The sequence below is a fragment of the Centruroides sculpturatus genome, unplaced genomic scaffold (genome assembly GCF_000671375.1).
Source record: "Centruroides sculpturatus isolate CEXI.00-Female unplaced genomic scaffold, Cexi_2.0 scaffold203, whole genome shotgun sequence".
NCBI lineage: Eukaryota > Metazoa > Arthropoda > Arachnida > Scorpiones > Buthidae > Centruroides > Centruroides sculpturatus.
In genome coordinates this window covers 143,761-155,541 of record NW_019384324.1, presented here as the reverse complement: position 1 = coordinate 155,541, position 11,781 = coordinate 143,761, and the positions used below count along the sequence as shown (strand labels likewise).

Below are 11,781 nucleotides of genomic sequence, written 5' to 3'. Positions count from 1 at the left end.
CTTTGACTACTACCAGTGCAGATGGGAAGTGGTTTTCCCATAACTTTGACTTTGGAAAATGAGAAAGTTGTGGGGTGCCAATTTGGGACCCTGCAATGGACACAGATAGGCAAAATGGTTTTCTCGGAGGGACAGTTTGGTCATTATTTTAGTAGTGTATAGAGATTGACAATGTCCCAAACAGTATATAGAACTGGAGTGCTTACAATGGCCATATAAATGGTGCTTTCTTATTGGCAGTTTTTCAACCACGCAACCACTTTCCTTCCAATTAAAGTGTCGGCGAGATTGGAACAAAAGCTTTGTGGGTAAATCATCTAAATGTTCGTCTGCAAACAAAATTAAACAAAGGTAAGTGATATTAAGAATATACAGACAATATTTCAGCTAATGACGATATATATATACCCTATGTTTGTATTAATCATAACTTTTCGGGTTTGTTTTATGAGAGTTATGTACTGATACTCATTTAATTAAATAGGATGTTTGCTTTAACTTATTTTACACTTTAATAATTCTTAGAGTGTGACTGGATGCACCGCTTTCGACTGCACAAATTGCGGCAAGAAAGGATTTTCTGCGAAAGTTTTTCCAAAAGATCCCGCACGTCGTAAACTTTAGAAAACAACAGTTAAAAGGAAAACGGGAAAGTAACCATTGGCTGTTATTTAATGGAGTATTAACAATCAGCTATGTACGTAAAGTTTTTATTTTGTATTTGGATGATATATTTCTTAGTAAAACAGTCCAAATTGCTTAAAATTTAAATATATATACTTTGCTTTAAAATGATGTTCAACAGTATTTTAAAATAAGCACACGTATATGCAAATTAATATGAATATTGATATAGTTTAATGCAGTATCTTCCGAAAACAATGCTGCCATGTTAAATTACTGTAATTACATTGTATACTTCTCAGTTAGAGTAACATATGTCAATCGATGGAGTGACCAGTCCGATCACTCCATTGATTTTGTCTATCACCCGAATATACGTATCTTGTCTGCTGTCTCTACAAAGCACTTTAAATGAAAATGGTGACATTTCATTTGGTGGTTTGAAGGATGTGTGAAGACAAATTTTTTATTTATATTTAGTCTTCAATATTTAAAAAAATAATAATAAAAATAAATTCAGGATAAGAAATTGGATTGTTCCATAAATGAGTTCCGAAAGTCAAAAATACTTAATTTCTTCTGTCTGAATTTCCATTTAAATAGCCATGCCTAGATTATTCCCCTGTACCAAGTGTATCTGGTTATGGCTAAATAAACAGTTTGGAAAAGACATGGCAAAAGCTATTTGTGTGGCCACTCTCGTTATAGTCTCTCTGTGTAGAATTACGGTGACTAGTCACTCTACGTACAGTGTGCTGTGACTTAACCATTTCCGATTGGGTGCACCATATTCCTTCCACTTATTTTAACACAAGCCACATCTAGGGATTTCTAGTAACAATCATTTTTTACTATTATTAATTTCTTTTGTAGAAAATGACAGTTTGTTGAACATTTTCTTGTATAAATGGATCAGAAAGCAGTTACTTGATGGAAACTTCCCAAAACTTTGGGCTGATAAGGTCAAAAGAGAAGGATGGTTTCCAACAGGGATATGCTCTGTGTGAAGTGAAGTTTGTATTCCATAATTTTTTTATAGATAATGGTGGCTGGTAAAATCTTATATTTGTTAATTATCACTATTAAACTTTATTTTCTTACTTCTCAGGTTTGCTTTTCTCCAAATTGGTGGGAAAAACAGGAGAAAACGGAAAGTGGGAATTAAAATGCGATGCCATATCCACATTCACTGTAACCCGCCAAAAGAAAGAAAATGAGTTCTCCTTACATAGGCTTTTGTCCATAAAAAATATTAGGTTGATACAAAACTTGTGGAATTTTATTCACGTTAATTTCAAAAACAAAAAATGGTTTATTCAAGAAAATAATTGCCATTACATTCAAAGCACCTTCTTACATTACATTCAAAGCCATTACCTCAAAGCATCACTTCAGCCATATTGGGTTTGAGAGATCATGTCTCCTGCAAGATCAACCAACTTCTGCCGAGTCATCCTTCATGCATGTGGTCTTGCGTTGTCACGAAAATGCAATATCTATCTGTGGCCACTCGGTGTGGATGGCATTGGCCAAACATCGTAGCAGAGTGCATTATATTTTGGAAGTTTCGGTGGTATTTCGTGAAAGCATCTCCCGGCAGACTGATCTGCAAATATCCCACCAAATTTGCAGCACATCTTTGCACCGATGCAATTCCTGTTTTGGTGTACAGAATGTCTTTCACTTACGACTGTGCACCTAACACCCTTTGTTTACATATCCTGCAAGAAACTTCTAGATGCCATCTGGTACAGAACAACATATTTTATATAGAGGTTTAGAAAATTCCAGAAACTTTTGCATCAACCCAATAATATACAGAAACCTGAGAAAATTGAATGTACATTATCCATATCAGTTAAGAACATTGACATAAGTAACAACAAAGATGAAAATTTAAAGGAAGTAATTACAGTCGACCCCCCCCTATAATTACGATTCCTATAAAACTACGAAAAAATATACGTATTTTGGAAATGTTGAGTCGGATTAGTGTAGAATCGATTGATTTTATGGAAGAAAACCTTTCAATCAGCCGTAGTCCGTAAACTTGACACGTGTCGGGCTGTGATTGGAACGACTTGTAAGAAATCGGATTCCTAATAAATTGGAACGTATCTATATTTTATAGGGGGGTCGACTGTACATTAGCATCCACGTTGCTTGTGGGAACAGTGTGTACAAAGTGTGTCAGTTGTATCCTTTACCTTCATTGAGAACTCTGCCAAAAGCTACAAAATCTAAAATTTGAATTTATATTTTAGATTTCCTAATTTATGTTCAGTGGAATTTCAAGTAGGTGAAAACGAGCAGTGTCGCACTACTACTCATATTTTACTGGTGATTCGGTTAATGGTGCAATTTATAAAGGAATAATTGATAAATGCGATGAAACAGGACTCAAGGTTACATTATCTAATCAAGCTTTCTAGAAACAATTAGATGTAAAATGATAAACCATGCAATGCATTCCTCTAATGAAAGAAAAAGCTGTTTATTTATTTAAAAGTATCAAGGATTTTCAGGAAATGAAAGTATCCTTGGCATCTATAATTAATCAGGATACCAATAGTTTTTGCAGAAACTTTTTAAGAACCCGAATATCTAATAGCTTTGTGTATATGTGGGTTACCCAAATGAAAGTGAGATTTTTTTTAATCCTTTTTTTTTAATGGTTTATTGGTTGGAATATGTGAATGTACAGGAAGTAATGGTGATGCTTGGGCTGCTTGTCTGCTACACAGTCACTTTATCACAAAGTGTCCTGACACACCACTATATTTTGGATACCAATTGAAGAACATCCTTGGTAGGTTGCGGAACTGATCTTTGATGGCATCTCCGACCTCGACACCATTTGCAAACCAGTGGCCCTGGAGAGCTTTTTTTGGTGGTCTGAAGATGTGGCAGAAGCACTGCTGCTATATGCAGGCGTGCATTGTCATACAACAATGGAAGTAGCATAGCAACATTGTATAGTGTATATCATGGCCAATGTTGTGTTATTAGGTCATAGCTACTAGGCTATTGGGCCAGAGCTTCGTGGAGTCCAAGCAAACTTAAATTAGGGGCCCCACGAATAGTGTTGACTTAAAGACATTTTTGGGAGAATCCCTGGTATTCATTTGTTTTTGTAACGAGAGCTCTAGAGTGCACTACACCGGCAATCTAGGTTCTCCAAGTACGGCGCCAAATTTAAATTTCAATATTGTTACTATAGCAATGAGTGTAAAAGCAAATATTGTAAAAGATTTGGTGAGGGCCACAGCCAATTGCCCTTTTTATCCATAGGATAACGAACCAACTCCCTGAGGTTCTGTCCAAAGATCTAACCACCGTATGCAGAACCGAATAAGAAATTGTCATGGGACCATTGTAATTTTTTGTGTCATTGCCGAACACCGTTAAAACGTTCCGTGACGGAAGAGCTGGCAAACAATTTCACAAACATTTATTACACCATTTATATTCTTAGAACAAGCGTAAAGTTATTTAAAATTTAACAATCATATGTATTACTTAATAATAATAATAATCATATCTCGTAATTTACTATTTTCTTAAACGTGTTACCATTCTGCCAGAACGACGGTCTCTTGCCAGAAGAGATTTCCCGAAATGCATTTCGACTTACAAAAACTGTCCTTCGACCGCGACGTCTCCGACCCGGACCGAGTCTCGGTCCAAACGATTCCAACGGGAACTGCCCTTTGGATGTTTCACAATACGAATCGGTCCTGTCCCCCGACTGCGGAATCAACTTCCCTCGGGCACTTCTAACGGAAGTTTTTCTTGAATCAGCTGAAAATAAAAAATTTTCTCTGGTTAAAACCTTTGTATTTATTCGTTCACAGGTAAAAGTGTGAGTCTGAACTGAGAAAACAATGATAGTGTAGGCGTGAAATTATTGTTTTGTTCGTAAAACACGGAACCCGTCGCGATTATTATGTATAGTGCTGACTTTTCCGTTATGTGGATACTTATAGGGCCTTTATAAAAGACTGTTAGTCGGAATAGAGTGAACAATGGGCAATTAGCGAGATCGGAACGGAGCCAACAATGGGCAATTAGGCAGTAAAGGACTCGACTGCTGGTGAATATGTCCGAGAATACGACTCGAACTCAATCTTGGATCCTCCGTGGTCGGATTCTCGGACGTACTAAACCAGCAGTCAAATCCCATTATCTTATTACTTCGAGGGATCCAAGTATCACTTTGTTGCTGCTACATTCGGATCGATGTATGTCCCTCTTGCTACTCCGATCCTCTCCCCGTAAATCTTCACTTTATAAATGTTACGAAGGGAAGATAAAGGGTGGTGGCGATAGTTCTGTATTTTACGAAACAAATTTAACAAAGTAAATTAAATTGATATTAATAATAACAATTAAACTTAAGAAAATATAAAGTTCAAACCATGCAACATTTTATTGGGCATAAATTGTATTCTTTATACTCGTATCTCTACGTAACTGCATCATTATTTGGAGAGTAGACGATTTGTTGGCGGCAGAGAAATACAATTGGTGCCATAAAAGGCACCGATTGTATTTGATTGGATATGAAAAATATGTGTGATTTAGTTCGGGGGTCCTTGTCACAGTTACCCAAATATTAGTGGAATTAATCTTCCCTTTTTGCCTCTCCGCCTAAAACTATTCAAAACTGTAGACTACATCAGTTAAGCTGAGGAAGGATTCAAAAAAAGAGGACTAATTCGTGTACTAGTTGCAAATTTTGTTTGCCCAAGTGCCAGTAGATGTCGCGGGTTCGCGCTCACCAACATGAAGTTTTCTCAACTCTCCAAACAACGAAGTAGTACTTTCTTACATCTTACCGGTCGCGCAATAATTTATTTAATAATTAATCTTTTATATTTAAAAACACACAACTAAATTCCGGTTTTAAAATTCAATTGCTTAATAATAACGGCTCATTTTGTTTTATACATTTTATAAGAATTTTAAGCGTTATGTTTTATATTATTATTACGCAGGGTAGCCCAAAAGTTAGTTAACACCACATATGCATTCGTTTGCTTCACTAGAAGTAACTGAATCGCAAATAAAAATGCGCGGCTGTTCCAAATTGTTTTCGACCGTTCTTAAAATATTACTGGTTAAGCCACTTTTGGGCCATGCCCTGTATATAACAAACTGTGTGAGAAGTCATACGTCCGCGGTGCCCATACTGCCGTTCTTCTACACCCTTATTGCAGTTTGTGTATATGGGATCCCTACTAATTATTACTTAGTGGTAGGGGGTCCGATTTGGTGTTGTCCTCTTATATACAGCATGTATAGAGGAATTTCATCATAAGTCGGGCCCCTTAACCGTTCGCCCATTCGACTATTGGACTTTTTACTATTATATAAAGTAAACGACACCTCTTGTGTTACGCTTATATGTTTTTAGAGCATTTAACTGTTATTTTTATCTTAAACTATGCGTAGTTGCTGTTTAAGGTTAACGGAATGAGTATCATTTAGGGTCTGGAAACGCTTTAATTGGTTTGGTTTATTCGATTACGGCAAGGTACACGTGGGCGATCTGCCGAGGGATGACATTTATGGTAAACTGTCCCCTATTTAGGCGTTACTGACGCGAAGAAAACACGGTAAACTTCACACGGCGAGGCTCGAACTCACGACTAAACCTAGTGTTCACTGGTTTTATCCACTCGGCAAACGGCGGGCACGGATTAATTCGCTTTCCGTTATTTGTAATGGGAAAAATTGATTCGGAATTCGAATTAAATTCGAAGTACGAGGTATCAGTGTATTTTCGACTATAATAAGCCCTCTAGAAATCGTTCATCTACACAATTCACACAAGTTTAAACGTACTACTAATAAAAATATAAATACACAAATTGTTCTAGAGGCACACCGCACATGGTATTGTTAAATTCATGCACACAAACCATATTCATGCACGTATTAAAGCCACCGATGATCACCAGAAAGACAAACCTTCGTCAGTTTCTCCCTATAGCGTTCGTCACCTTCCTTGTCGTCCCTTTCCGGGACGGCAATCTGACCCCTGCGCAGCACTAGCTGCATGTCCTGGAGATCCAATATGGGCAGAGGATCTATGTAATTCCGATTGACGAGACTGACCAAATACTCGACGAAGTGTAACCTGCCGTTTCGGAAACAGAAAAAAAAGAAGTGTGTAAGGCATTAAATATTCACCTTTATCAACTTCTCACGTTGCTGTTGGTGAGATTCGTGGTTTTGCCTAGAAGGCAGACGTATCTGGGCCCTCTTCAACACCATTTCCAGATCATCCTCTGTGAAGATGGGTAGAGGGTCTATGTTGTACTTATTGACTAAATTACCCAAATATTCAACATAATGGATTCTGAAAATTAAATATTTTTAAATGTAAATGGATTGCGAATGCCAATGAATGTAAATGACGTCCAAAGTTGCCGCGAGCATTTGAATGGCTTTAAATTTTAATTTCGACGAAATTCTCGTGTCTTAACTGTAGTGTTGTCACATTAATTAAAGTAATATAAAATTAATTAAGTAAATGCACTTTGGACATCATTCTTTACAGAATCCAGTAAGGTTTTTCTCGGATATACACCAACAGTACCATTGTTTGTTGAATAAATTACAGGGTGTTCTCCTGAACGTCCCTAGTTTTAAACTATTCTGTAAAATCCATTTGTTCGTGTATGTGAATAAAACGTGTTTGAGAATGTTGGTCGATACTCCAAGTTTCACGTGCATGCGCTCGAAAGGGTCTCTGCTGCTGTCTAGATCGCTAGACACCCCCTTTTCTTGGTCTGTTCGAACACACATCATCATCGCTCTCAATGTTATTCTTTGTGGGCACGCCAAGGATCGTGTGTACGCTATAAAAGTGCCAGACACGAGAGCCCCGCGTGCATTAACAGCGTGACTCCTAACAGGCTGGCAAGGACGTGTGCTAAAATCAAGACCGGATGTACGTCAGGAGCATGTGTGAAAAACGTACTAATTTAATATAGTAACTTCATTTTTTGAATGTACTAGATATTACCATTGTCTAGAGCTCTGGTTCCCAAAGTTTGGTCGCGACCCCTACACAATAAAACAAAAAATTTGAAACACGTGCTTGTCTCTCAGAAACTATCTTCTGAATCTGTGCTGTGCATTCGAAACACACGCAATTAAATCGTTTTCAAGTCCAAGGCGATTTCTCTTGATGGCAGTCATCGATGAGACTGACATTTCCCCTTCGTTAAGCTCTCTTATTGCACCTGGTGCAAAAGAGAGGGAAATAGGATAGAAAAGGCAAAGTAGTGAAGGGCCACGAGCAAAAATCTCGTCCAAACGTTCGGGAACCCTTGGTCAGGAGTCTCATACTCACGTTTCTTTTCCCATATACGTAATCCACAAAACTAGGAACGTTCGAGGAACACCCTATATGAAAAGTATTTACCTGCAAAGTCCTGCGTATTCCTGCTCCACTTCCTTACCACATATATCGTCCTTCATTCCTTGAGGGGTCTCTTTTTGCTCCATTACTTGGCATACGTTTTGCACTTCTGTTCCTTCCGATGGTTCTCTATTATAACCTATATCATTCTCCTTCGGAAAAATAAGAGTAAAATATATTTAAATGTCTCCAAGAATCATACTTTTCAGTTATACAATTAACATACGTCTAGTAACTTCTGAAGATCGGCGGGTTCTTTATCTCTCAAGTAAAAGAGGCAGTTACGCGGGTGGTGAGCGTGCAGGCCCAATTTGGCGCAGAAATCGGAAACCGTACATTTCTGCAAAGCATAATTTTAAAGATTAAATAAACTTAATCTACGAGAGAAAGATGAAATTTGGCTCAACGCATCACCTGTCCCATCTTGAAAGGTTTGCCACATCCGCTGCAGAAATCGTACTGGCACTGAATGCACCGGAAGTGCATACATCCTCCCTTGGCTAAGCTGTAACGGAATTTGCAGTTGGGGCAATCTGTAAAAGTGCGAGAGAATCTTTTAATTGTCGAGATTTTAATTACGATTAAAATCATCCGGCTCGACTAAATACCTATTCCATTATCCGTAAGATGTTTGGCTAATCCGGCTGCCTGCGCTTCAGGATCGTTTGCCTCCTTCCATTCAGTAAACTGCTCGCAACTTATACCTTCGTGTTGCTTCTCCCACTTTATAAAAAAACGGAATTAGTTGATAAGTAACGTAGAGAATTTAAATTCCTTCTGTACGCGTCACGCGCCAAGTTGTTGCAAAACGTACCAATCTTCTGCACTGTGCGCAAGTCACTGCCTTGCAGTCGGGGCACACTAGTTTTGTCAAATCCGGAACAGTTATAAATCCCGACGAGCACTGAAAAATTTACAGAAAATTAGATTTTGTAGCAAGAATATTCAAAATATTGGAACACGTGGTTACCTGAGAACACCAATGAAAGTTCGGATCCTTCATTAACACTCGATCCCTCAGTTTCTGTTGAAATAACTCGTGAATGTCCGGATCTATAAGTTTCTTTAACTAGAAATTCGATAAAGCAGTGTAAAATTACGGAATTAAAGATGAAACGGTTGGAGTAATTAACGCTTACCATGATGTCCAGATGATTGAAGTAATCCATGGCGATGTCTTCGTTGTCTAAATCGGGTTCGTTACAGTACGGGCACATCAGCTCCCTTATGTTTCGGTCTCTAATTTGAATAGTGAAATAAGTCCTTAAGCAATCTCTGCATGCCCTGTGGATGCAATGGATCATAGATACCATCTGCGGAAATAAATTAAGTTTTCTTATCATTTGTGATATTACTTTGAGTGGGAGGATCAAAAAGTCCGTGTCGAGTACATTTTGGCAGTTCAATCTATTATTCTGTGTCTACTTCTTGACGTAATCACCAGAATTTGATTGGCTGGATCACCTGTGCCTTCAAAAAGAAACTTCAAGTCTAAGCTGTAGGGAAGGGTTTCCGACCCCAAAGGGAGTCGCGACTGGTTTATTTGCGTACGGTAAGGCGATCTGCAGAGGGGATGCCTCCCGTGGGGACTTTATACCCCTATTTAGGTGTAAACGTGAAGAAAAACTCCGCTCCAGTCCGTTGGAGATTTAATTCTGAGCTGTTGGGCACAGACATTTTTGATCCACCCGAAAATTGCTAATTATTTTTAAGTGGAATACCTTGCTGGCGGGATAAATTCCGACACACAATTCGCAATCCTGTTGCAAGTAAGTGAAAGCCTGATCTAGGGACGAACAGTCCTTCATTGCCTGAATGACATCCTCTTCGTTGAAGTTCATTTCTATCAGTTTAACGGCTATTTCGGCTTTCTCGTACGTGTCGCATTTCTCTTCCGCTAGGAGTCTTCTTACTTTCCTCTGTGCCATTTGCAAGCGAAATTTGTCAAAAAATATTCAGTTTCTGCTTACGAAAATTTAGTACTTACCTCGAAGATCAGTTGCTTCTCGTTTGGCTTCTGCAAAGACGTCATCCAAGTCCTCTTCTTCCCCAAAATATCATCTTTTTTCGGAGGTGCGGCGTTTACACTTGGTGTTTCTTTCTTGCCGAGGGTCTTCCCTTCCGTCTTCTCTCCCGAAAATCTATTAAAAATATTCCTTTTGCCTAAGGGCGAACCCATCCTTTCGGTTTTAACGTCCACGCTCTTACTTTCCTCCTTGTTAGTCTTGATGGTTTCTTTGTCCTTGCTGTTTATATTTGCAATGTCCTCAAGAGGAGTTGGACTCAGACTGCTCGGCGATTCGCTTCGAGAATCCTGATCCTTAACGGGTTGAATGGACTTTTCTTTGATTTTGTTCTGATTCAGAGGTGTATTTTCCGTTTGTTTCTTTATCGTTCTTGTAATTTCGGGACTCTTCTTGTCCACCGTAGACTTTGCGCTCATGAAATTAAACTTTCCGATCGTTTTTCCGATCATCGAAGTCTCCGATCTTTTGGTATTCTTGGATATGGCACCCGTTGCGCTTTTTATTTCTTTAACTTCTTCTTTATCTTTGTTTTCTAAGTTACTCGATATTTTCTCTGTTTCCAAATTTGCTTTCATAGTATTTTTGCTATCGATATTTTCCCGAATTTCCTCGGATTTTGTGGCATTCTCCGTTTCTTCCGACTTCTCTACGCTTTTTTCCTCCTCTTTATGTGCGGATTTACTAGAATTTCTTTCTGTTACGTCCGGAATTTCTTTAGAAGTTAAACTCTTATCCTTAGTGGAGTTTTTCGACGGGGAACTTTCACTTTCTGCTTTAGAAGAAACTGATTTATCCGACGAGAAATGCTTCAGGAGATTAGAAAAAGATGAATTTGCTTTCATCGAAGCTTTCTTCACTTCGTTTACTTGACTGGATGCCGTTGATGATGGCTCCGAATTACCATCTGTTGCCAAATTTCCTACCGATTTCGTATTATCTTCATCCCTACTTGTTGTATCTTCGCTTTTAACTTTCTGTTTGCTTACATTTTCATTAGATGCCGCTTGTAACTTCTTTGAATCTGTCTTGCTACCATCTTCCTCTTTATAATTTTCAACGACGTTGGTGGCGACTTCGGGTTTCGTCTGGTCCTTGTTGGTTTTCTTTAACGAAACCAACTTGCTTAGGAATCCCGACGATCGGTTCTTCTTACTTTCTTCCTTCTTACCGTCGTTATCTACGACTTTCGTCTGCTGACTTAAATCCAAAACCTCATTATAATCCGCACGAAAATCGCCGACGTTTTGATGACGTGGTACCAAATTACCCTTTTTGTCGTACTTATAATTAGATTCTGGATAATCGTAGCTGTTTTCGTATTCGTAATCGTCGTCGTTACTACGACTGTCCAGTTTACTGTCGTATTCACGAAAAGATGCATCGCTCACTCCATCATTCCAGCCGTAATCGTCCAATTCTAGATCATAATCATCTTTATGAGGGAAATTATCGTATATGGAATTGGTTTTCATATTTTCATTATAAAAATTTCTCGTTTCGGACTTGTGTTGACGTAATACAACACCGCTTTCGTTTTCTGCACCCGAACCTTGACCCCAGATCCTCATTAAGAATGGTTTCAGGGTGGCTTTAGTTAGTTCGGTGTAAGCTAACTCGACGTTTCCTTCGTTGGAGGTTAAGGCACCGATGACTTCTTTGCGACTGAAATTACCCCGCGCCGATAACTCCAAGAACTAG

The 11,781-nt window shown here is 38.6% G+C and overlaps 1 protein-coding gene and 1 long non-coding RNA gene across 11 annotated transcripts in view; one reads left to right on the top strand and one right to left on the bottom strand.

Annotated features, from left to right (window-relative positions):
- Positions 1–765, top strand: LOC111626569. The gene is made up of 2 exons (XR_002756898.1): positions 1–351; positions 526–765. It is a non-coding gene; the product is annotated as an uncharacterized LOC111626569 (long non-coding RNA).
- A 3,293-nt stretch (positions 766–4,058) lies between these two features.
- Positions 4,059–11,781, bottom strand: part of LOC111626457 — a 53,353-nt gene continuing 45,630 nt past the window's right edge. For 9 of the 10 annotated variants that reach the window (XM_023369861.1, XM_023369856.1, XM_023369883.1 and 6 more), the window contains 11 exons: positions 10,044–11,777; positions 9,778–9,975; positions 9,196–9,369; positions 9,027–9,125; positions 8,871–8,960; positions 8,665–8,779; positions 8,471–8,589; positions 8,283–8,396; positions 8,060–8,208; positions 6,598–6,766; positions 4,059–4,425 (listed from right to left, as the gene is read on the bottom strand). In XM_023369861.1, the coding sequence (XP_023225629.1) occupies positions 4,381–4,425; positions 6,598–6,766; positions 8,060–8,208; positions 8,283–8,396; positions 8,471–8,589; positions 8,665–8,779; positions 8,871–8,960; positions 9,027–9,125; positions 9,196–9,369; positions 9,778–9,975; positions 10,044–11,777 (3,006 nt within the window). In that variant the 3' untranslated portion in view covers positions 4,059–4,380. Of the gene's footprint in view, positions 4,426–6,597; positions 6,767–6,819; positions 6,989–8,059; positions 8,209–8,282; positions 8,397–8,470; positions 8,590–8,664; positions 8,780–8,870; positions 8,961–9,026; positions 9,126–9,195; positions 9,370–9,777; positions 9,976–10,043; positions 11,778–11,781 lie in introns of all 10 variants that reach the window. The other variant, XM_023369844.1, reaches the window with a different exon arrangement.